General features: G+C 51.1%; 4 protein-coding genes across 7 annotated transcripts in view; 1 reads left to right on the forward strand and 3 right to left on the reverse strand.

The window, feature by feature from the left end:
- Positions 1–1494: 1494 nt before the first annotated feature.
- LOC104029757 (butyrophilin subfamily 1 member A1) lies at positions 1495–10150 on the reverse strand. Of its 2 annotated transcripts, XM_009481226.2 has the most exons (11): positions 9949–10150; positions 9169–9273; positions 7715–8062; positions 6888–7169; positions 5756–5860; positions 5162–5182; positions 4504–4524; positions 3886–3906; positions 3388–3408; positions 2884–2916; positions 1495–2414 (listed from the first exon to the last, which is right to left on the reverse strand). In XM_009481226.2, exons 2-11 carry the CDS (start codon positions 9251–9253, stop codon positions 1900–1902), a joined length of 1452 nt encoding a protein of 483 aa, XP_009479501.2. In that variant the 5' UTR covers positions 9254–9273; positions 9949–10150; the 3' UTR covers positions 1495–1899. The 2 variants fall into 2 exon arrangements, with proteins under 2 accessions (XP_009479501.2, XP_075579576.1); XM_075723461.1 differs by lacking the exon at positions 3886–3906.
- Positions 10151–11905: 1755 nt separating this feature from the next.
- On the forward strand, positions 11906–16545 carry LOC142595438 (E3 ubiquitin-protein ligase TRIM7-like). The gene is made up of 3 exons (XM_075723627.1): positions 11906–12272; positions 12385–12494; positions 13130–16545. The coding sequence occupies exons 2-3, from the start codon at positions 12422–12424 to the stop codon at positions 13648–13650; spliced, it is 594 nt and encodes a 197-aa protein (XP_075579742.1). The 5' UTR covers positions 11906–12272; positions 12385–12421; the 3' UTR covers positions 13651–16545.
- On the reverse strand, positions 16509–23027 carry LOC104029759 (zinc finger protein RFP). The gene is given in 9 exon segments (XM_075723619.1): positions 16509–18580; positions 18837–18896; positions 19839–19951; positions 20585–20607; positions 20810–21034; positions 21273–21368; positions 21676–21695; positions 21698–21740; positions 22776–23027. Coding segments are annotated over 9 exon segments (1356 nt in total). The 3' UTR covers positions 16509–18056.
- Positions 21272–24372, reverse strand: part of MARCHF2 (membrane associated ring-CH-type finger 2) — a 43549-nt gene continuing 40448 nt past the window's right edge. For all 3 annotated transcript variants that reach the window (XM_075723626.1, XM_075723623.1, XM_075723622.1), the window contains exon 6: positions 21272–21368. The gene's annotated coding sequence lies outside the window, so the exon portion shown is untranslated. The remainder of the gene's footprint in view (positions 21369–24372) is intronic.

The raw sequence follows: 24372 nt of genomic DNA on the forward strand, positions 1-24372 counted from the left end.
GGAGAGATCCTGGGGTCCTGACATCCAGGTGGGGAGAGCAAAGGAGCAGGGACGGTGTCTCCTTGCTGAACCTGCTTCCCTCAGGCAAGAGGGAAATGAGGGCTACGTCAGCCATCCTGCTAGCAATGGTGCTTTTGCCCCACATTTGCAGTCCACTCTTTCCTTTCTGAGCTAGGTTCACCTTTTGTGTCCAGCCCATAAGCTTTCTCCCCTGCTCCAGAGCCTGTTCCCACACCCCAGGGGTCGATCTCCCATGAGGTTGTTGCCCCAACCTTGATTTCACCCACAGATGGTTTCGAGTGGGGGTTTGGAGGGAACAAGGTGATCCAGGCTGTTTCCCACTTCCTTTTGCACCTCACTAACACCATATGTGACTCTGGGAAATAGGAAGCAGATCATGAGATGATGGTGCCTGAGGGTCATAGAAACATACAACTGCATTACCCCTGGCTTGAGGAGCGTGGTGCTCCTCCAGCGCAGAAAGCAGGATCTGTATCTTCACCTTCCCACCAGCCTTCTTTAGGGACACAAACATCTAAGCACTCTTCAGAGCCCTGTCAGCAGGGGTCACCCTCATGCTTGCCTGTCCCTGTAGACTTGTGACACTGTTCACAGGGGGCTTTGGAGCGCTCTGTCACTGGGTCATTTGACAAGCCCCTCAGCTACCACAGGCCTCAGCTGATTTGGCATCTGCTGCATCATGTGGGCTTGTGCATGGCAAGGAACAAAGCTGAGACGTGACCACCAGCTTCTGGGAGCATTACTCCTGGGGGCTGGGCAGGCCTGGAGAGAAAGGTGAAAGCCCTAGTAGCGTCTCTGAGCTGTTCCCTTTGGGGTCCTCCATGGTGGGAGGATGGAGCTGCCCTGGGCTGAGTATGAACAGACCTACCCTGGCACACACACAAGTGCATTCTCTTTCATTTCCGAGAAGCTCATGAATTCATCAGTAATGGTGAAGCCTTCCTTCCCTTGGGAAGGTCCATGCTTGCTGGACATCAGTTGAATGGGGGATCTGGTGCAAAAACATGTCTGGCCCCAGCGGAAGCACATACTTCTATCCTCCCCCTGTAGGTGGCAGTTTCCACTACAGCAAAAAAACATGCCTCAATATGAGATGCCCTTCTTCATACAAATTTGTGATTTATCCAGCTTCATTTCAGCCCACACGGGACATCCTGAGCCTGCTCCAGGCTCCTCAGCACTGTAAGCAAAAGCAGTTTTTCCTCTCCCAGAATGAGTGACCAAAGGTGGGATCCATCTCACAGTGTTAGATGTCTCCAGGTCACAGGTGAGCTTGTCACCTGGGCTTGTGCTGCAGGCAGGCACAGGGAGACAAGCACAACCATGGACCCATCCCACCGACATGCCTTTGTTGTCTCCTGCAGGATGCAGTGAACCATTTTATCAAAAGTGCCTGCAACTCCCCACAGGCTAAAAGGAGGTGGACACAATGCCTCAGACACAGACATTTGGTGCTGACACACATACAGACAATCCTGCTGAAGTAACTTTATTCTGTATATTTAAAAAGCGATCCCTGTTGCAGGAGTGTCTTTTCAGTGACGTATTGTTCAACAGGTAGAGAGTGAGGATGAAAGGTGACAGTCACAAGTTGTAATTAGGGAAATTCTGACCAAACATAAAGGGTTAATTCTTCCCCTTAGGAAGTGCAGCACCAGCACAGAGGTCCAGAGAGGTAATGAGATCTCCACCCTTGGAGATTCTACACAATTCAGCTGAACAAGGTCCAAAGACACCTAAGGCAGCTTTGAAGTCAGCCCTGCTGTGAGCAGGTGGCTGCAACAGAAATCTCCACAAGTTCCTTCCAACCTAAATCTTTCTGTGAGTCTGAACTTCTGAGGTCCCCTAAAAAAGCCTTATCTTACTCCCTCCCTTTCATCAGGGCCACATTCTGAGCCATGTCCCAGGACCCAGCCAGATCCAAGGGTGGACTCTTATCCCCTCGAATGATGCCAGTGGAAATGTGAAGATAGGAATCTCCTCATCAATACTGAAAAATGCCACCCGTCCCTCTTCATAATCCAGAGATACTCGGATCCGCTTCGGAGTCTGGATTTCAAGGAGAGTGCGATTAGGGGACGTAAGAGCTTGGAAGCGCCCTGCCCACTGCCCCACTGCCCAGATGCCCTCCTCAGGTTTGAACTCTATCTCGCCCTTCCTTTTCACATCTTCTCGAGAGACCCCCACAGTCCATCCTCCTCCATCCACCGCCTCCACCTCCCAGTAGTATCTCCCTGAGGTGAAGCCTTCACGGCCCAGCACGCAGCGCCACGGGTTAAATCTCTCAGGCTTGTCGGGCACGTCCTGCCGTGTGTCTTCACGTTTCACGCTTTTGCAGTCATCAGACAGGACAAGGTCGCAGTGGGCTGTGTCTGGGTCCAGAATCACCTTCACTGCAGGAGAGATGGCGTCAACACATCAGGGCAAAGCTCACCCCAGGAAAGATCTTTGCTGGGGCTGCATAAGGGAGAAGAAAAAGGGTGCAAGCAATATCTGGCAGACTCGCATGGGAAGCTGCACAAGGTAACAATATTAGTGCAAGGAACAGAAAATGAAGCAGAGAGATGACATCATGCAGAGAGGGAAGAAGATCGTCAGCAGACCTTCAGGATGAAGAAGTCCCCATGTTTCTAAAAGGTGGCCAGCACTTCTCACTGACGACCGGGACTCTCCAGATTTGCATGAAACTTGGGCATGCACCAAACGAACAAGGGGTCTGAGTGTTACACTCCCTCCTGTAGAGTGAGGGTTGGCAGAAGCATCCCTGGTCCCACCAGCATCACTGCGGGAGGGGAACTACTAGGAAGGGAGATTAAAGCAGGGAGGATCATTCAGCACCCTGAAAGACCAAACTTTAATTACCTTCTTCTATAGGCACTGCATATCTTCTCCATGCTTTAAAAAACAAAAAGCAAAAAACAAACAAACAAAAAACAAACCACAGATGAGAGGTAATCTGAACACATATGCCAGTGTAGTTGCACATTTTCTGAATTGTTGCTATATTTGTGAAAGTCATCTCACAGCGTGTAGCTTCAGACTTCAATGTCTAGCTACATGAAAGGGCTCCATCTGTTTTCTACAAATATCATCACGCTGCCTGTCCTGATTCAGACATATATTTATGGTCTGTTTGTACTTTCTTTGAAAACTGAAATAATTTTCTTCATAGTATAGAAGGATTACAGGGAATAGCTTAAAAACACATAGAAAGCAAAGGAAAATAATGTTTCTGAAATTAGTTCAGTATTTGCTACCTCTTCCTTTCCCAAAAGGAAAACCAAAACCAGGGCATACGTGCAAAACCCAGATGACAAAATGGCCCAACTCAAGTGTCTCCCATGTAGGAAGGAGAACAATACTCACCAAGTTCTTCAGCTTGCTGCTCTGAAAAAGAAGATAAATCAGCACAAATGGGTTTTGGGATATTGATTTGGACATAACCTTTCCCGTAACCGCCTGCACATGCAGGAGGGCGGTTTCTGCCAACACTTGGCAATGCAAAGCCCTCTCCCACCCCAGCCTAGAGCTCTGCTCTGTAGGTGATGGTGCAGACCTTGTCCTGCTCAAATCTGCAGCAGGAAAAGGTCTCTGGGAGGTCCCTCACCTACAAGGGGACCTGTCGCAGGGCACTCTCACCCTGCCTGCACCACCACTGCAGTCATCTATCCCCAATCCCAGACACCATCTTCAATGATTTTTAATTTTTGGATCCTCAAATTCACTCTCTCCTTTCCCCCCTACCTCCCAACCACTTTTTGGTTCACTTCACACTTGAAAAGTGAAAATGAAAAAACAAAAAACCCACCACCCTATACAGACTCTGTAAAAAAAATCCTTTGTAAGGAAGAGAAGGAGACTCACCGATTTCTGCATCACGGTCCCCTGAACAACAAACAAAACCACACACAAGTTACTATTTGACACAGGCCCTTCCCTGAGACCCCAGCTAAAGGACCACACAGGTGCAGATGCTCTGATTTATACTCTGATTGCAAGGATGTTCATGATTCCAGTGAGCTACTTGTACTTATTTCCCCCTGCAATGGCACCAATTTAGCAAGAGCTCATTTTCAATAGTCAAAGGACTATTTCTTGGCAATTCTATGAGCTACAAACAAAAATATATGCCCTCTTCAAGTGTTTTTGGGCTTTTTTTCTTGGTAATCAAACAATCTACATCTTTATAAGAAAATTCTCAATAGCTTAGGTTTCTGTAATCTTCCCCTAAAAACCAATAACTTTTCAGTACTATTTTACTATTTAAAATAAAATAAGAGTGTTAAAAAGCATTGACAGCCGCTCAGGGAAAAAAAATCCTAATGACTTTTCAGAGTGAATTTTCACATTATTAGGGGGTCAGAGGAGGGGGAAGTAAAGTATCTGCCTAAAAAGAACATTCAGACAGAATGAGAGGATGAATAAAAAAGTCTGGAAGTTTTCACAGAGGATTTCACCAGGAAGATGGAGAGCAAGACTTACGCAGTGCTGCCTCTTGCATTGCTGAAAAGCAAAACCAGAACAGAGCATCACCACCAAAACCGATTCCTTTTTCCCTGATACACTTGTTGGGGCAGGGAGGAAGCTGAAATTGCTCACAATGGAAAAGCTTCAGCCCAGGAGCTCCTCAGGACCTTTCTTCTCAAGACTTCTGGAGATCTTGCCCACCCTCCCTGAACCCACCTTGGGCAGAGGCCAGCGCTGCGTTGCTGGAGACCTGAGCAAGGGCTCCAGCTCCAGGGCAGCGGTGAAGGGGCAGGTTCGCACTGACATGGGAGGAGCATGGGGTTAAATTTCACCCTCAGTGCTACCTAACCATCCTGCCCTGTGTTTTTTTAGTGCTGAGACAAAGCTGAGGCCCCTGAAATGTGCTACCCGAAAGCTTCCTCCAGCTTTGGGAAGAACCTTGAGAGCCCTTTGAAAAGCAAAGCTTGGTACATTTGTTCACGCTTTCTTTGGTTCTGTAATGATTGTCCTTAAAATTACAACATCATTTCATCATTTCATAATTTAATTTCACAATTTTCTATAGCCACTAGCTAAACTGTTTCCCTCCTCCACGTCACCCAGAAATTTGCCCCATGAATTCTTCCATTTGAGGGAATACTCCGATTTCTTGAAAATGGAAAGTAAAGCTTACCTATTTTTTTCTCATGTTTTCCTATGAAGGAAAGAAAGAAAGAAATGTAAATAATTTTAAAAAATCATCCCTTACAAAGAGTACAGCAGGAGTTGCAGCCACTTGCAAGGCAGAAAGGCCACGGGGTCTGGAAGTGCTGCAGTGCCTGCACGACCCACTGGCTCCATCTCCTTTTGGTAAGAAACAGAGGATTTCAGTTTCCTTTATTCCTCTCTTTTACCCCCAGAGGACTCTTTCAGAAGGAAAGGAAGCCCTGCTAGGCCCCCAAATGTGCCAGGCGTTTTTTGCAGGGCCAGGCAAATTATTGCTCCATTTCTGCGGGCAAAATCCACCCTCACCTGGGGCAGAGGAATGGCTGGCTCACGCTGCTTTAATGCCCACTTCCTTCTTAGCCATCTTGCTGGAGAAACAACCTTTCTTTTCTTGACAGAAATTAAATCCCTGGGTCTTTAAGTTGCCTGGCACCATACATGTGTCCAAGACACAGAGGCAAGACACTGGCACTGCTCAAGCCCACTCATCTGTCAAAACCAGAGGTGGCTGAATAGGACAGCTGCCCAGCCCCCTTCCCCAAACACTCCACCAGGATGATACCTTTAATTCTAAATAGATAAACAGTGATAATAAGGAGAGCGACCACAGCAACCAGGACGATGCCGAGAGCGGTCATCCAAGGATGGGCATTTTGGAAAAAAGGATCTGAAAAATAAAATCCCCAAAGGGATCAGGTTACTCTTCAAGCAGCAACGGGACATAGATTATTTCTATTTCATACAAGCTCATCCCAAGCAGGGCTGAATACCACTGAGGGTGAAAATCAGCTCCTGACTGTACTCCACAAGCCAACAAAAAATAATATGTAAAACAAAAATCCATTTTGGCAATCGAGCACTTGTCTGAGGCTGATGGCATTTTGTCTGCATACATTGTGGGGGATTTTTAAAGGGAAAATGGATTTCTAACAACTGAATTATTTCTAGTTAAATCATGCTTTCTTCTCCTTTGGAAAAAAAAAAAATTATACTTCATTAGGCAACGTAGGATCAGAATATGCATCAACAGCAACACTCCAGTGCACAGCAGTATCACCAGGAGAAAGGTATGGGCCCCCCCAAGGAAATAAAGTCTCCCAGAATTGTTCATTCCCAAAGTAAAAAAGGAACAGGATGCAGCTGAAAAGCACATGATACTGTGTATGGTTAGTCCAGTTCACCATTGCATCTCTGTTCTGATATATTCCCTGCCCCCAAATCAATCTTCCAGTAAAAAAGGAGCTTTTCTGTGTGACAAGGAAAAAATAAAAATATATCCAGTATTAGCAGATGCTAAAATGAGACACGACAATTTTTTTCTCATACCAAACCAGTAGAACAGGATTTCACAGCAGCTGAGACTAAGGGCACAGGTTGGCTTCTCCTTTTTTGTTTGGTTCCAGTGTTACGAATGTTTGTATTTAACCCAGGTGTTTATAGAAACTCTGCTACAATGAGGGTTGTCTTTTCCCCCCCCAGACCCACACTTCAAGACAGAACTGGTGAATTTTGGCAGCACACCTGCATAAGCGCTGCTGAAAGCCACAGCTGTTTGCACAGGCAGTGTGCAAAATACTCTCAATGCACTGAACACACAGCCTGCAAAATGCACCCCAGATTTTCTGCCGGTGGTGCTTTCCGAGTGCAGCTCCATTGGGAATGCTAGCAGGGTGACACCCTCGTCCTCTGCTCACCTGATATGTAAAAAGCTGATTCCTGTTCTTGGCCGTGCAGGGCATGTCGGACCGAGCAGGAGAGTTTCTGGTTCGCGCCCCTGGTGAGAATTATGCTGCTTTCTGCTGCGAAGAGGCCGTTCTTGTCCTGGGTAACGCTCTCCGAGAGGGGTGGGAGATGCTGCCCATGGGGAGCTTGCCACAGCACCTGGGGCTGTGGGTACCAGCCAGCCGAGCGACAGGCCACCTGGATCCCCCCATCCTGGTAGCGCTCCAGCACAATGAGCGGGGCAGAGCCGCTGGCTGCGAGAAAACAGAGACTCCTGGGTGATCCTGAGGGACGCTGGATAACAGGGGAATAAGGTGGCCTGGCTGTTCCTCTCCCTGACAAGAAGGAATGAACTTCGACATAGACAAATCCCAGGGGTTTTTTTAAGACAAGTGTCACCTGGAGTCAGGACATTTCTTGCCGTCTTTTTCACATAACTCAAAGATCTGCTCTGGAGGCTACTACTGCAGCAAAATAATCTGCAGGCCTGGATATTAAAATATAGAAGCACAAACCAAGACATTCTTAGTGTATTACCCAATGCCAATTTTTTTCTTGCACCCACTTATATGAAGAAAACCATATGTATGAGGTAGGTAGCATATCTCACGAGCTCCTTACAGCTGCTCAGTCAGCAACTTCACCTCTCTGGACATTGTCGGTATTTTCAACAACTGGACTTAATAAAAACCCTATTTCCCAAGCAACCACCTGAAATTGCTGCTGGGAAGAAGGACAGGGAAAAGAGCGCTGGCTACAAGCAAGTAAATTAGAGATACCAGGGACATGGACTACAGACCTGTCACCTTCAGCTCCACCACAGCCTCATCGTAATCCGAGTCACGGCGAACAAAGCAGGTGTAATTCCCTCTGTCAGACAGTTGGACATGGAATATTTTCAAGTCCACGCTGCCCTTGGTGAGGCCATCCTTCAGTAGCTCAGTGCGCCCTTGGTATTGAAGCATCTGCTCCCCGTACTGGTCCTGGCCCCCCTTGTAGCGATGCACAAAGGGTGAGAAGTGTTCCCGAAACCAGATCACCTCCGTGTCCTGTGCGCGCTGCTCCAGGGAGAAGTGGCAGGGCAACACCACGTCCTCACCCATGGGCACGGTGATGGGGCCGGGGGATACCGTCACATTGAGCGGAGCTGGGAGAAACCCCCCCAAGGAAGAAAAGTAACTGTGAGTTTGCTGTGGAGACTGAGCTCAGAAAACCAGCAGATGCTGCTCCACACAGTTCGTGCGTTGCTGGGCCATGCCATCGTGTTGGGAGCGTAATCACGCCAGGGGCTATGAGGGGTTGAGGGAGGGTTGGGAGAGGGTCCCCTGCCATGCAGCACAGTGAGTGGGCTGGGGCCAGGCCACTGCCTGTTCCTCTGTTTCCCTGTCCTGCACTACCGTGAAAGTTCTTCAAAGCCCTAAAAGATCATTTGTTCTCAAAGGGACAAGTGCTGCCCATGCTGCCTAGGGTTGGGAGAAAGCAGGATAAAGAAGGAAGGAAGTGGCTGGAAGGTTTCTGGGTGGTTGGCTGGAGAAAGCAGACAACCTGGGTACAAATAAAACTCAAATATCCTCAGCTATTCGCACCTATTACAAGAGAAAATAAAAACATTTCAGGTGCTCTGGGCATCTTTGGAAATTTAAAAAAAAAGGCTTATTAATAATCTGGCCACTCAACTCACAGAGCAAGTGGTTTCTTGTTGAAGGAAAACAAAAGAAAATCAACTTTTTTTTGGCAAGGAAACTTTCAAGACAACTGTTGTCCTGCATCCTTTTGCCAGGGCTGCCTTGAAGAAGCTGCTTCAGGTCAGCAATCTAACAGAAAAAGAGCCCAGAATATTTTTTAAAAGATTTTTGTTGTTGTTGTTGTTTTTTCCCTTTACTGAATTGGTTCTGCAAAGGGTCCAGCGCACCCTGGACACAGCCCAGTAAAGTGGTGACATGCTTGGAATGTGCTGGGAACAGGGAAAGCAAGGAGGGAAATGGCAGCAAACTATAATCAACTCATCAGCATCATCTAATCTCCACCTGAGTTCAGCAAGATTGTGTGAATGCCTGTGCTGCCATGGCCAGAGGAATAAACCAGGCTCCAGAGGGATGCTGGCTCTCTCAGAAGTGGACAAGGTTTATGGCAAAGGGCCTGACCCTGCTCTGTGCTCTGCTGTTCACAAGGAGTAGCTGCGCTGGCAGCCAGGAAGATATTCAGGCTGGAAGCAATGCCACAGGGATCAGCAAGAACCAGGGGGATCCCTACCTGACTGCAGCTTGTGAACTTGGAAAACTAAATCATAAATGATAAAAGCCGGCAGAGAGCAGTGCAGGTGCAAACCGGAGAGCATCCTCTTCACTGCTGCACAACCTGGAGACGGGGAAGGAGAGGGAAAGGGCAAAAGGGAGGAGAAACAAGGGAATACAAAACAAAGGCAGAATTCACTTTTAAAGGGGTTTATTGCTGATTGCAGCCCTTTTTTCTAGTGTCTAGGTAAGACCCTCAGATGCCAAAAGTTGAAATCGATTTTCCATCATCAGCCTGACTTTGTGTGGTGCTTTACATATCAAGTACCCAACAACTAAAAAGTTGTAGGAATTTCCCATGGGGAAACAAAGGACGAGCTGCAACATCTCCTCTAATTCCATGAAAAAGTGGCAGCTGTTTTAATATGGAGCCCTTGCGTTTCTTACCCAGCCCTAAAAAAGAGATGGAAAGGTGCAGGATGAGAAGGAGAAACCCAGACCAAAGGCACATGGAACTGGGGCTGCGCACTATTCTGGGACAAATCTGGGACTCGGTAGTGCATCCCCTGCCACTGCACCAAGGGCAGGAGGAGGTCTCAGAACAGGGAAAGCAAAATAACCAAAACACTAATTCAACACTCAGCCAAGATGGGACCTGGCCCTGCTCTGAACCCCCCTGAACCCTCTTATCACTCATGGACTTACTCCCCGCTTTGTACGAGAAGTGAAAACCATGACCAATTTTGGCAGATGGCAGAAAGCTATTTCAATCTGCAGCTTTCTGAGAGATGCTGCGTACCTGGAGGCCTCAAGCTCTTTCATGGGGTCTGGGCTGGGGCGGGAGCTGCTCGTCTGTCCCCCGATGCATCCAGAGGGGTCACCGCGATCCGAGCTAAGCACCTCCCTGTACGAAAACCAAACAAAAACCTCACTCTGTGTTCCAGTCTGCTACCCATTTCCTCCTGCGCTGCTTCCGCTCAAAAATGAAAGTTGCTGAGTGATTTGGGGTTTTCCTGGCAATGCTTTTCCTCTGAAATGCTCTGCCAGCGATGTCCACAGGCACCTCCCTGCCACAGACACCCTCCACGGCTGCGTATTGCAGCCTCCTCCCACAGATCTCCCCGGATCTGGGAGGGGATGGATGCTGGCAGCGATTTGCACATCCCCCGGGAAGAGCCCGGAGGCAGCAGTGGGAAGGAGGGAGGTGATGGAGCCAGGATTCACACCCAGAGGCAGCGCAGGGCTGGGAGCAAAGCCGAGCACCAGCTTAAAAATTGCTTAAAAGCACCCCCCTGCCGCCTCGCCAAGGGGCGAGACCATTGAGGATGGTTTGTTCAGGGAAAGCTGCTGCCCTGGGATGTGTCGCAAAGGCAACCCCACTGGGTGCTCAGCCCAGCTGGGTCTGGCATCCTCCCGTCCCCAGCCAGGAGCATGGGGGCACGCAGGAGGTGAAAGCATCTGCCTGGGGAAAGGGACCTGATCAGGGACCTCGCCAAAAGGTACAAGGAAAAGAAGGAGGCGATAAATTAAATGTACAGAGACACAGAGCTGGCCAACAAGTGATAACAGAGATAAGTATAATAAACCAACCTCATCACTCATGCTAATCACTGGGCTATCACAAATGTGCAGGCATCTCTTCAGGGAGGGCCAGCCTGGCTTTTGTGACTGTAAGGATACTAGGAGGGGGGGTGTCAGTGGAAGTATGTGAACGACTAAATGCATGTGCAGTGGAAGGGAATCAGGGAGGACAAGGAGGACAGGCAGAAAGGGATATAAAAGGGCCCGGTCATGGGTAGAACAGAGCCAGTCAGGGTGCTTGGGCTGGCTGGTGAGTCAGACTCTCCAGGTCCAGGCATGGGTATCACACAGGCGGAGGGTCCACGCTGGTGTCTGGGGGGCCCACGAGTCTGGGAAGCCTGTGGGATGAGTGTGCGAGTGCTGCGTGTTTGCATAGAGCATCAAGCTGGACCAGCTGGTGAGTAGGGGACCTGTGGGGGGGTCAGAGGGCCCGGGGTCCTGGCAGGGGTACCAGGCAGACAGAAGGGCCGTGCTGCTGCTTGAGGGTCCGCAAATGTGCACATGAACCCAGAGAGTGTGGCATGCGTGCCTGCGCTAGTGACCTGCCTCTGCCAGCCCCGCAGGAGGAGGGGACATGGCTGCCTGTGCTGGTGGGTGATGCGGGTCCTGCAGTGCTGCTGAAGGCAGCCCCTCGCCTGCATCAGGCTGTGACCCTGGCAGCAGGTCCCCTTGCACTCTGCTTTATTTTGTGCACAACCAGGGGCTTTCAGAGTGGTGTGACAAAGCAGAGTGTATGCCACCTCCCAAGTTCCCCACGAGCCGGGATGAGGCCATCACCCCTGGGCACATGAAAAGCTGCCTGGAGAACAGACAGGTGGCATGCAAAGCCCAACACCTGCTGCCCCCCATTTACCAGTTGGGCAATTGAAGCAACAATACATGCCCTGCAAACATCACCCTGAAACCCACTGGCAGCATGACAAATCTGGGCAAGCAGCACCTGTAAGGAGCCAGATCTCTTCCCTCATCACAATACACAGCATGGACACCCAGAGTATAGCCACTGGTCTGTGGCTAGTGTCCTCAAGTGACATCCCACTGGGCTGGAGGTGCACGTCGTGCCGCTGAACCCAGGAGGGCTCTGAGCGTCCTGCTGCAGGAAGATACGGCCTCTTCCAGTGGTGCAGCAGGCTCTTATCACCCACCCGCAGCTGGTCGAAGGGAGGGGAGATGCGGCAGGTCCTGTGATGCAAACAGGATGGGGGTATTGCAGGAACGTCAGCTGGGAACTCCCAAGTTCAAGTGTTAGATGAGGTCACACGCCCGCCAGTAGCGTCAGGGCATGGGAGGCAGTCGCTGAGAGGAGGGGAGGTGGAAGCTCCAGTGGTGTGGTCCCCCACAGAGAGGCGAAGGTGCTGGACTCCCAGCTGTGCTCTCCAGGCCATCCAGCCCCTCTGGACTTTGATCTGCTCACTTGAACAAGCTGGAAATGCTGTGCAAGCCCAGTCCAGCCATGAGCTAATGAGGAGGTCAGGGGAGTGGAGAGCAGACTGAAGACCTTCAAAACCATCCAAAACCTCCTTTCCTGGAGTCAGCCCACAGGTTAGTGCTGGCTGTCTTTTTAGACAGCCATGTTGTGACTTTTCCATCGTTCCTTCTGCTTCTTTATCATCTTTAGGTGGTCTCTGAGTCTTGCAATTTCCACTTTTGACAGGGAATCCTGCCTCCCCTCCTGTTGATTGTCTGCAGACATGCTGGTATCCAGGATGGAGAGAGAAGAGAGGGAGACCCTGGCCAATGAGGTGGAGGAGATGAGTGGAAGAGGTGAGTTTTTAGAATGGAAGAGGAGGGGGAACCACCCTCTGTTGAGGAGAAAAATGCATCCTGCTTCTGCTGTGGAAGAGCTATTTAGCGTCAAAGCACCTGGGGTTTGTCCCCGCCTGGGCTTGTCATGGGGTTGAGACTTGGTGGGTGCAACACCCCCAGCTGAATTCCTCGTGCTGTAGACCCACCACTGACACCAAAGACACTTGAGCTGCCACGCTTGGCTCCTTCCATTGCCCACAGAAAGAAATAGGAATTTTGGGTCTTGGGGTAATATCTGTTGCACTGGTTTGTGCCCAGATGTGCCTGTTTCACTCTTGCAGCACTAGAGACTCCCACGCTCAGGTCCAGGTGTCTGCACAGCAGATGTGCACCCATCCACTCAGGTGCACCCTCCTCCAGGAAACTGGGGTCTCCTTGGCCAGGGATCACATGGAAGCTCCTCAATCAGAAGCAGGATCAGGGCAGCATTGAGGCTGGGGCAGTCCAGCACAAAGGGGTTTCCCACCCCACGCTGGACATCTCTGGGCAGGGGAAAGGAAATCACCCTGTCCCTTCTCTTGCCAGGGTGGATGCAGCTCCAGCGCACCCCTGGAGCTGCCTGTCCTGAGCAGCTTCTCCTCCTCTGTCCCCAGCCGACGTGACCCTGGACCCAGACACCGCCAACCCCTTCCTCATCCTGGCTGGCGACCAGAGAGTTGTGGGACGGGGGGACGAGTGGACATCGCTGCCCAACAACCCAGAGCGGTTTGACACAGAGCCATGTGTGCTGGGCAGCCAGGGCTTCACCATGGGGAGGCACTGCTGGGAGGTGGAAGTGGCCAAGGCAGGGGACTGGTGGGCTGTAGGGGTGGCCCAGGAGTCTGTCAGGAGGAAGGGAGTCCTCAGTTTTACCCCCCAGGAGGGGATCTGGGCCGTGGGGCAGTGGTTTGGACAATACCATGCTTTCACCGACCCTGACTGGACCCCCCTGCGCCTTGTCTGCCTCCCCAGGGCCATCCAGGTCTGCCTGGACTTTACAGACAGGCAGGTGGCATTTGCTGATGCTGAAAACAAAGCCCTGATCTTTGCTTTCTGCCTGGCTTCACATCCCAGGGAGAGGCTACGCCCATGGCTCTGGGTGGGGATGGACTCATGGCTCAAGGTGTGCCCCTGACATGGAAGGAGCGTGGGTGGCAGGGGCAGGGAGACTGGAGAGGCGAACACCATCATCTTGGATCTTGGTGGTGAGAACTGGGAGGGTCCTGCGTCCTGCTGGCTTCTCCTTGCATGATTCCTCTGGCCACCAAGCAGGAGGACTGGCAGGTCTTGGAGATGGATGCCACCAAAGAGTCTCCTTCATCCCTTCCACCCCACAGCTAGGACTGCAGAGACAACAGGAAGCACAAAGACTTGTTGCATGGAGGAGCTTGGTGCCAGGTGGCCCCAGGGCAGAGAAGTGGCATTGAGTGCTGGGGCACTGCAGAGCTGCTCTGTACAAGGCCATGAAAAATACAGCAAGTTCAAACTCCTTAAAAGGTGGTGGAGTAGTGTCTTTGGCTTTTTTCAATTAAGCTTAATGATTAAGTTAAAAAAAAAACCACACCCAAACATAGATGGATGCTGGAGCTCATGATAACACTTATCTTTCCCATACATCCAAAGCCTCTCCTTGCCTTATTTCCAGTTCTCACTGACATGTGCATTAAGCACATTTCTTACAGCAGAGCACTAGTAAAAGCTATAGGGACAGCCAAGGAAGGTAAGCAAGAAATTGAGAAGTGTCTGAAGCCCACAGGCAAGCCAGTTCCCACAGGTCTGCAGTTCTCTGATCTGCCTGCATCAAGGCCTCCTTCTCCTGACATAGAATAGACTAGTTCAGGTGGAAGGGACCTACAACGATCATCTAGTCCAACTGCCTGACCCCTTCAGGGCTGACCAAAAGTTAAAACTTGTTATTAAGAACATTGTCCAAATGCCTCTCAAACACTGACAGGCATGGGGCATCAACCACTTCTCAAGGAAGCCTGTTCCAGTATTTGAACACCCTCTTGGTCAAGCAATGCTTCCTAACATCAAGCCTGAACCTCCCCCAGTGCAGCTTTGAACCATTCCCACGTGTCCTATCCCTGGATTGGAGGGAGAAGGGATCAGCACCTCCCTCTCCACGGCCCCTCCTCAGGAAGCTGCAGAGAGCAATGGGGCTGTCCCTCAGCCTCCTTTTCTCCAAAAAGAGACAAACCCAGAGTCCTCAGCCACTCCTCAGGGAACATGCCTTCCAGACGTAGATCTGCTCCTGAGAACTGGCATTTGGGGGAAATGATGTTCAAAGGACATGCTAGACCTGCAAAAGGGGTGTGTGTGGGGGTCCCCACTCCCAGGGGCCTTGCTTTGTCCTCTCCTGCTAACTCCTGCTCTTCGGAGAAGAGGTGAACATAGGCAAAGGGGACCATTGCCTGGGTCCTGCCTAGATTTCATCTTCTCCAGCCACATTGCTGGTTGGCCCCTCTTAGTGACAACTCAGTTGTCACCTTTGCGGTGGCAGCTGGGGACAGGCAACAGCATTAGTCTCCCTGGTCTACTCCAGTAGCTGGAACGAACTGCAGCACCAGGTTAGGCAAAGATATCCTGCCCTGGCACTACGGGATGGGCTCACCAATCTCTCTCACTGTACGGGGACAGGTGACATCCCGTTGCACCTGGGCTTTGCACATCTGTGGGACCAGCAATCCAGCAAAGCAACCCAGACGACCACCCAAGGAGCCAATCCCAAAACTTGTGCTCCTGACGGAGCTCAGAAGAGGGGCAAATCCTGGTAGGAACGGACAAGGTCTCCAAGCAGCTGCCCACACCTTGGCGCCAGCACATCCTCATCTCCCGGTGCCAAAGCTGATGCTATGCCCATGCAGGAGGAGGGAGAGCTTACCCCTTGTAGAATAATTGCTGGAGGTGACTTAGAAATTAAACTTAGATTCACAATTTTAGGAAAGGCACAGCACTGAAGAAGCTTCCAGGGTGGAGTGCGGCTGGCATGCAAGGAATCCATTCCACGGAAGTTCCCTAGGCCTGCAACCTTAGATGTCGGCAACACCGGGGGAACTTGGTGTGTTGGCTCTAGGAGGAACTGCCCGGAGGGTGGAGCGGTGTGGAGACACCGCAGCCAGGCTCTGTGTGGCACCCCAGATGGGACTGCTGTGAAGCATTCTCCCCAGCTGGGGCAGCTCCTGAGCCCTTGGATTCCCCAGTACACTCCTTCAAGCCTAGAGACTTGGTCCATCTACGGACATGGAAAAGATGAAGCACTCGTTGAAAAGTGGAAAGGGCCTTATTGCTGCTGCTTTCGGTCCCTGTATAGTCCTGACCATGCCAGAATATGGCAAATGATTTATTGTAGATGTACTTACCAAAGGAACAGAGTGCAGTATAATGGAACACTGCAAGAACCTGGGCAAATGATGGATGAATGGACCACAATAGGAAAGGGTATAATATGAGACCCTGGGCCAAGAGTCTGTCATGTTTTTGACAAAATGCTGTCCTTTGGTAAATTTTGCTCATTATAGTATCATTATAATACCAAAACACACCTCCACCCAAAACCTACCTACCTCTAAGGTGCAACCACTCCTCATTGAGCTTGTGCTTTGAATTTTTCCTAGCCTATACCTTTAAAGCGAAGCGAGAAAGTTTTACACCAATCATAAGAAAAGTATGTATGACTAGAGTCACTCAAGCTCCACCTGAAAGGTAAAAAATAGTATAAATTAGCCTAAGAGAGAGGGGATGTTAGGGAAGATACCACTGTGTACCACTCTGACTTCTGGGATCAGTCGACAGGCTGAGCCTCTCTTCCCCCCCATCAGGACACCTTTGGGTAAGATTTGAACACTTGGTTATACCAAGTGCCTCTGCGGGAAACTTAGAAACCTCTAGATAGAGTCATTTTATATCTTTTGATGCATCTGTGTTATTCATGCTTTTGGTATTTGCACGTGCTTTGCAGACAGTGAATTTATCACCCATAATCCAAAGAACCTGTGTGTCTGTTACTTTAATAAATTGCCTAAATTCATTGGTCTAGCCATGATAGTTCTCATTGAACGTGACCAGACACTTTAAGTGAGGCTGTGGTAGTTCACGCAATGCAATGAGATGGAAGGTGCCTGCGTTATTTGTGCATCCGTAATCGTGATAGTTCAGTACACTAAACATGACCGGACTTATAACGATAAATTGGGTATCTCCCAAAACCCCTTAAAGCAACACCCCTGGCCAGGGCCATGGCTCTGCATTTCCACAAGCACACTGGGAGGAAGGTGAGATCCCACAGCCAGAGCAGGAAGGCAGCTGGGTTTGTGTCTGGGAAGAGCTGGAATAAAACCCTGCAGCAGCACCACAGCCAAACCCAGCAGATCACCATGGGCTTCTCGCTGCAGAGCAAGGAAAAGGGGTGGGCTTCACCCTTGAGAAACCTATGACTTTCACAGATGCTTTTTCATAACCCCCCCCCCTTTCCAGAGGTTGTATTAAGCATCCTAGGCAGAGTTTGTGTTTGTAGCATTGTTTCTCTTCACCGTTCTTTGAATCCCTCCCCTCCGCTCCAGCCCCCAACCTCCCTTTCACAGGTCAGCTTTTTCAACAGAAGTAGATGGAGCCAATGTGTCAGCAAGATCTTGTGGGATGGGATTTAGCCTCACATTTGTTTGACCAGCAGTTGAACTTCGGTTATTTATATAATTTTGGTTATTCATATTTTTCACTTCTAGCATGCAATGCCAGAGGTCCTGGCAGTTCTACAAATCAGCAAGTCTCAAACCAGCAAATCCTACAGCCTCTTCCTAAACTTCAGGAAATTCCTGATATTAGTTCTTTGGCTGGAGAAGATCTAAACCTCTAAATTTTCTTTCCAAGACCCTCATCACAACCAGAGAAACAAACTGAATAGTTGAACACTGAAGAATTATTGGGTACACTGATTTGTTAAAAAGCAGCGATTATAATTCCACCCACAAAATTATTTGGGGAGGTAAATCCTGCTAGCACCTCCCAAAAAGATGAGTATTTACTTGTGTTTTCTTGAGCTAACACAGGAATCAAATCAGGCCAACCACTGGGACTGGAGGCTGCCCAGGCTTCAGGGCTACAGAGCATTGCCCCATGGCCAGGTGGGCTGCTGAGCAAGGTTTCATCCTCCTTACCCATCTGCCTATTTCCTCAAGTAAAAATATACCACCGCTAGGCACTCCAATGCCACTGCTACACCCCTCAATCCCCCTCATGGCTCCTGTAAATAAAGTATGTCCCCAGAAATGGCCATTCTTCACCCAGAGCCCTGCTCTAAGCCTCTTCCACTGTGGTAGGACCAAACTGGGGAAGCCCACGGATCTCTGCTCCCAGTGAGGCAATTCCTACTCCTTGCGGGCAGGCAGACAAGAATGCGACAGCCTCTGAGGCTCATGGCAGGTTTGTAGATGGAGATGGCAGAAGATCTGTAAGCAGATGGCAGTCCCCAAGGACTAGCTAGATGGGGATGCAGGAGGGCAGGGTGGCCACAGCACAGCCTCCTTGGAGGGACATACCTACTCAGGTCTCAGGACACAGTTTGAGCTGAGACCCCTTACCCACCCAGAACCAGGGGTGGATTCGCTCCCCCGCAAACATGGCTCGCGAGAAAGTGAAAATCACAGCCTCGCTGTCAACGTTGACAAACATCACCTGCCCCCCTGCAAGGTCCAGACAGACCCGCACCCTCCGGGGGACCGTGCTGGGGAGGACAGGGGTGGGAGATGGGGAAGTGAGAGCCTGGAACTTCTCCTTATACCGCCCCACTGCCCAGATCCCCCCGACGGGGCTCATGTCAATCTGTCCCTTTCTCTTCACAGACTCCAGGGCCACACCCACAGCCCAGCATGACCCATAGCCCACCTCCACCTCCCAGCATGGTCGCCCCGAGTCAAATCCCTCACAGCCCAGCACACAAGGCCACGGGTCAAATCGCTCTGGGTTGTCAAGCCGGCTCTGCTGTGTGGCTCCCTGCATCACACTTCTCTGATCTTCTGACAAGACAAGCCGAGGCTGAGCTGTGTCTGGATCCAGAGTCACGTTCACTGCAAGAGAAGAGACGGTCAAAGAATGAGGGGGTAGACATCAGTCCTGGGAAGGACTTCACCACGCTGGGTCCATGTTTGATCCTGGCTTGGGAGGAAACCTGGCAATACTTCTCTTCCAGAACGTGCCTAGCTCAAAACGGGGAGCCGCTCTGTGCCCTGAGCCAAGGCATGTGAAGATTCACTGTCCCCCAAAACACGTGTTGCATCCCTAACAAAGAGAGCTAATTGGAGGAGGCTCCCCAGCAGAACTCACCTTTTGTGTACGGTTCCTGTGATTCCTCCATTCCCTCCCCTGTGCCAGTTGTCAAAGCATCTGAAAGAGAGATGGAGCCCAGAGGTCACCTCTGACATCTAGATAACACCACCAACACCGAGAGGTGGTTTGTGGAGACCAGCTCCAGGGAGCTCAAGGGAGCTGGTGGGCAGAGATACTGCACCCTTCCTTCCCCAGTGCACACGCTGCTTGCTGCGCCTGCCAGCTTCTCCAGTTGAAGCAGGAAGGAAGAAACCTAAAGCAGCAGGAGCAAAAAAGAATTTGGGGCTACCTAGCACAAGATGGACTGCAGCACATCTAGAGGGTCACCAAGACAGTTTGAGGAGTTGTAGGATCTTCATCTTCAGAGATATTCAGAACTCAACTGGAAAAAACACAGAGCAATCCCACCTAGCGGTACCTGCTCTGAGCAGAGGTTTGGACTACGTGACCTCCAGGGGTCCTTTCCAGCCTAAATTACTCTGCACGATGCCAGGCTCTGCCTGATAGTCATCTCAATTCTTTGGGGATGAGCCTCCTCATTAGGAGAGCAAGAGCTGAGAATCATTCAGGCATATGAGGACATCTGGGGCTTGTTCACATCCCTGACCCACTTCCAACCGTGGAGCAGGTCTGGAGCACAGATCTACAGCAGAAAGAGCTGTGGCAGCATCCAAGTCAGGTGTTGCACCAAAGGGTGTTGAAACAGGTTCACATGCACAGCAATGTATTAGTGGGCTCCACAGCTGATGATGTGAATCAACACTAATGTTGACTATTCTTTTGGGGAAAAATAAAAGTAAAGGGAGATCAAGGCACGGGGCGGGGTGGGGTCAGAACACCCTCCCACTTTAGCTGTCACACCTCTCCACTGCGTCCCCAGGGCAAAACATGCTGCACAAAGATATTCAGCATTTTCTCCCTTTTGCAGGGCATTGACTACCCCCTTCTTTCCACCCCTGGGATGCTTCACTGTTCTCCTCAGAGATCGCTCCTTTGTACCTTGGGGTTTTCTTGCTATCTCCTCTAGCGTGGGAGCTTTTTCTGAGCAGACACTGGGCTCCTTCAGCTCATGGTTCATCCTCTCCTTTTGCTGGAGTTTTGCCGCCTCACACCTGGAGTTGCACAAGCCACAGCATTTATATTCCTCCTTTAACTCAATCTCCTGGTAGTGCCACTTGCTAGAGGCCACTTTCCAGCTGACTCAACACCCTCCAGAAAGTTCATCCCTCCACCCACTGCCCATCCCCACCCCTTTTTAAAAAAAAAAAAAAAAAAAAAAAAAAAAAAAGCATCAATGAGAAGAGAAACAGCAAGTCTCATTGGCTAGGTCACTACTCTGTCCTGATGGTCTAATTGCTAATTAAATTTCTATTAGGACTGATGGTCCTGGTGCCCCCAGTCACCCTGTCCCTTCAGGCCAAACTTGCATCACAACCAAGTGCTGAAGCCCCAAGCCAAGGGCACTAACGCCCTGGTCTCTATGCCTTAGTGCTGCTACACATCGCTCATAGAGAAGCTAACTAGGCTTGCAACTGGAGACCTTGGAAATGAAATGTCCTCCTTGAATCTTTCCCCAGGGATAGACTTTCTTGGTATCGTCATAATGGTTCATCAGCCTCTGGAAAACTTAAATATAAACATCAATGGGGCATCCCTGGTATTTGAGGTATCCAGCTTTGTTCTGGGGCAGGAATCTTTGCAACTCCAAAGCAGCAGTGTGATGTAAAGGAGAAAGCAACACATACCTGCTCAAAATGTCACCAGCGTCCTAGATGGGAGAAAGAGAGAAGCAGCTCAGTGTGCTACTTATCCTGCACACACATTCCCCTTACACAGTGAACAGACACACCAGCAAGGTAAGATTAATAAGTAAGATAATCAAGGTAAGGTTAGCCCATCATGCGTTTCCAATTTGCCAGTGCCTTACATGCTGTTTGACAAGACAGTGCTGGTGTTTCAGCGGACCTCACCTGCAGGGACTCGTGTCCTGACAGCTGACTCTCCTTCTCCTTGATCAGGTCATCCAGATAAATAATCTTCTTGGAGAATTTAGCAGCATTTTCTTTCAATCTTGTTTTAATCTGCTTCTCCAGCTCTCCCAGCCGAGCCAGCAGCAGGCACTCCTGTTCCTCCAGGTACTGTTGCAGTTGCTTAAATTCAGGCACAATCCTCTGCCTCTCCACCTTCACTTTTTCCTTTATGAGCAGAAACAATCCTCTCAAGGGAGGATGGGACCATGGAAAGGGACAGGCAGCAATTAAAAGCATCCACAGCTTTTACGTTCTGGTATGGAGCATGACTGTGATTCCCAGGGTGTTTATTATGCACCAAAAGCTGGACACAACGATTCAATCTCCCAACTCTGAAGGCCAAGAATTAACCTTTCTTCACCCTCCCCAAATGAGCTTCTTCCCAGTAGCACCATGAGCCTACCAGATAATACTGGCAGATCCGTTGCTCCTTCCTTTCCCATTTCTCCAGTTCTCCCTTCTCTCTCTGGAGGCTCTCCAGCTGCGACTGTATTTGCTCCTGGAAGAAGAGGCAACCTTTAGGAGCTCCCCACCACCCACATGTATGCTTTGTGTCCATAAAATAGTCTGTTCCGTGGGTTGGACATAAGCAGCCTCTGGCACAGAGTCAGCCTCTGGATCTGTGGGTCCAGGATGCTCACAGGGGTCGGTGTGACTGCGAAAAGGGATGAGGGAACATGCAGGGGAAGAGGATTGGGGAGGAACAGACAGAAAGGGGTATAAAAGGGACTGGTCACGAGTAAAACAGAGCTGGTCAGTGCGCTTGTCTGACCCAGCCCTGCACCTGGCCACCGCATCTGTCCTACTTTCTCATTAAATCCTTTGTAGCTATCTTTTTGCATGATCTCTCTGCATCCCATCAGCGTGAGCGCTGCAAGGACAAAGCGCCAGTTACTAGGGGGACCAGCGTGAGTGGATTTGGTGGCAGCTAATGCAGCCAAACAGGGGTGCGGGCACTCCAGGGCTGTGGTCTCAATTCCTGGAGTCCGTGGGGTCCCACAGAGCTGCTGGAGCAGGTGGGGGTCCTGAATGCCAGCCACTGTGTCTGGGAGGGTGTGTGCCCTCAAAACCAGCGACTGGGGGGACCGGTGCAAGTGATGGTAGGAGCTCAGCACTGGCAGCTGGAATGGAACCACAACCCACCTGTGTGGATAGAATCCCTATGGAGTCAGATGCCAAAAATCAAAATAATGTTAAAGACTGATTACACTCACTATCACCACCCTGGTCTGGCAGACAGCAGCATGCTGAGGGACACTGGAGGGGCCACCAGGACAGGAAATTATAATGTCATATATGTAAACTGCACAACACAATACTGAGGACAGACTCCCATTACCCGTATGAAAACTTGATAAATGCTGTGTCAAACCACAAAGCATGGAAAAGGGAAACTGCAGCAACAGGAAGACATTGATTAAAAACAAACAAGAGCATAGTGGGTGCAGCTACAGCACTGACTCCTTGCACAGTGTGGGCTTTTGCAAACCACAGACTGGAAAGCTTTCCCACAGGTATCTGAACACACTGCGTTTGCAAAGAACGCCTCAAAAAGCTGTGAGCAGCCGGACGTGAAAAGCTACGCGGCGTGGGGCCTGCACGCAGAGTCCGTCTGTCCGTCCGCCCTCGCGAGCCACCAGAGTGCCCGAGGAAGAGCCCAGGGGCCTGCACAGGGCCCCCCCCCCGGGCCTGCACCGGGCCCCCCCCCCCCCGGGGCCTGCACCGGGCCCCCCCCCCCCCGGGGCCTGCACCGGGCCCCCCCCCCCCCGGGGCCTGCACCGGGCCCCCCCCCCCCGGGGCCTGCACCGGGCCCCCCCCCCCCGGGGCCTGCACCGGGCAGGCGGCCCCGCCTCAGCCGCGCGGGGAAGCGGCCCGGGAAGGTGCGGCAGGGTCCCGGCAGCCTCACCTCGGCCCCCCCGGGCTGGCCCAGCCGCTTCAGCCGCTCGGCGATGTTGCCCAGCGGGCGGTTGGGCCGGAGGCTGCTGCCGGGGAAGGTCTCCCGGCACTGGGGGCAGGAGCGGGCCGCGGCCCGGGCCCAGCACAGGGAGATGCAGGCTCGGCAGAAGTTGTGCCCGCAGTCCAGCATCACCGGAGCGCAGAAAAAATCCAGGCAAATGGAGCAAATCGCTTCCTCCCGGAGCTCCTCGGCTGCCGCCATGGCGGCGGGCGCTGGGCGGAGGCGCTGGGGCTGTTCCGCTTTCGGTGTCGGGAACGGAGCGAGCGCGGAGCTGGGACGAGCTCCGGGCGGCAGCGGGACCCCCGAGGAGCCTGGGACCCCCGGGCAGCTGCGGGCCCCCCCCAGCTGCGGGGCCCCGGTGGCACGGCGCGGCCAGAGGAAGGAGAACGCAGCCCCCAGCTCGCCTCCATCCCGCCCTTCTTTAAATTAAGGGCGCGCCTGGCGTTTAGATCTGGTTGACTTTAACCCAGAAGGAGCCCTGCTGCCCTTAACAGGATTTTCCTCCATCGGTCACCCAGCTAACACTCTTCAAACCCCCCTTCTACAGGCCAGCTCCCCTTTTTCCTGTTCCTCCTACACCTGCACTGCCCACAGCGGTGTGGTTCCCCCCCCCCTTTGTAGGTCACACAGTTGCAAAGATGAAGCTTCTTTTGCCTTTCTGTTGCTTCATTATGTACTTTATGATGCTCCACGTTCACAAGCCAGAGGCAGATGGGACTCCCCACCACAATGCTTGCAGCTCATTTCAGCTGCATCTTTCAGCAATATTTCCCCTTGTGCTCCACTTTCCACCCAATGCAGTGGTTCACGGTGCTGGGGAGTAATTGCTCTCAACCCAGACTAACCCCAGGATTATTGCTTTTGGGTGTGTTGCTCCACCCCTCCATTTATTATGAGTTCAGGCAGCTGGTTGGATGCATTTAAATATCAGCAGTGCTGAGAATATTTGCATGAATCTGCATGCATGTCATTGATAGCCATTTTGTAGGGATGTAAAGATTTCCGTACCTCTTCAGTCTGCTCCTTCCCCTGCCACCTGGATGCATGGACCACTTGTCTGTACACACTGGTTTCCCAGGAGACCAGGCAGGTGAGTGAATTACTGAGCCAAAAGCCCTTCACTGAAAGGGTTTATCACTTCTCCATTAAAGGAAGGGCAGGCACACGAGCAAAACTCTCCCAGTGTCACCCCAAGCAAATATTTTCCATGTCAGAGATTGAGCTCTTTGTATTAATCCGTAATGGTGTGGAGGGCAGAGCCCTGTTGTGTCCCTGGACAACCACAAAGGAGCAAAACCCTGCTGAGATGCTGCAGGATGTGGCACAGGCTCGCTCAGTGAGGGACTTTGCTGCAGGCCCCTCTCAAATCTGTAAGGGCCAGTGCCTCCTTGCTAGGATCTCCGACATCTCCTGCTCCTCCTCGTAGCTCATGGTTTGCATCTGAGAAAAGAAATTGCATGCACCTGCTCCCAACCGCTTTGGAGGTTTGCTTCTAATTACACATTTCTGTCGTCTTCTCTTAGTCCCCTCCAGTCCTGTTCCCCAG

Source organism: Pelecanus crispus, chromosome 20, assembly GCF_030463565.1.
Source record: "Pelecanus crispus isolate bPelCri1 chromosome 20, bPelCri1.pri, whole genome shotgun sequence".
In the NCBI taxonomy this organism is placed as follows: Eukaryota; Metazoa; Chordata; class Aves; order Pelecaniformes; family Pelecanidae; genus Pelecanus; species Pelecanus crispus.

Coding starts and splice junctions, on each gene's coding strand:
- LOC142595438 (XM_075723627.1), top strand. CDS start 12,422: ATGCTGGTATCCAGGATGGAGAGAGAAGAGAGGGAGACCCTGGCCAAT. Junction 12,495..13,129: donor GGAGGAGATGAGTGGAAGAG/GTGAGTTTTTAG, acceptor CTCTGTCCCCAG/CCGACGTGACCCTGGACCCA.
- LOC104029757 (XM_009481226.2), bottom strand. CDS start 9,253: ATGCTCTCCGGTTTGCACCTGCACTGCTCTCTGCCGGCTTTTATCATT. Junction 5,183..5,755: donor TTATCTATTTAGAATTAAAG/GTATCATCCTGG, acceptor TTTCCTTCATAG/GAAAACATGAGAAAAAAATA. Junction 2,917..3,387: donor GCAGCAAGCTGAAGAACTTG/GTGAGTATTGTT, acceptor TGTTTTTTAAAG/CATGGAGAAGATATGCAGTG.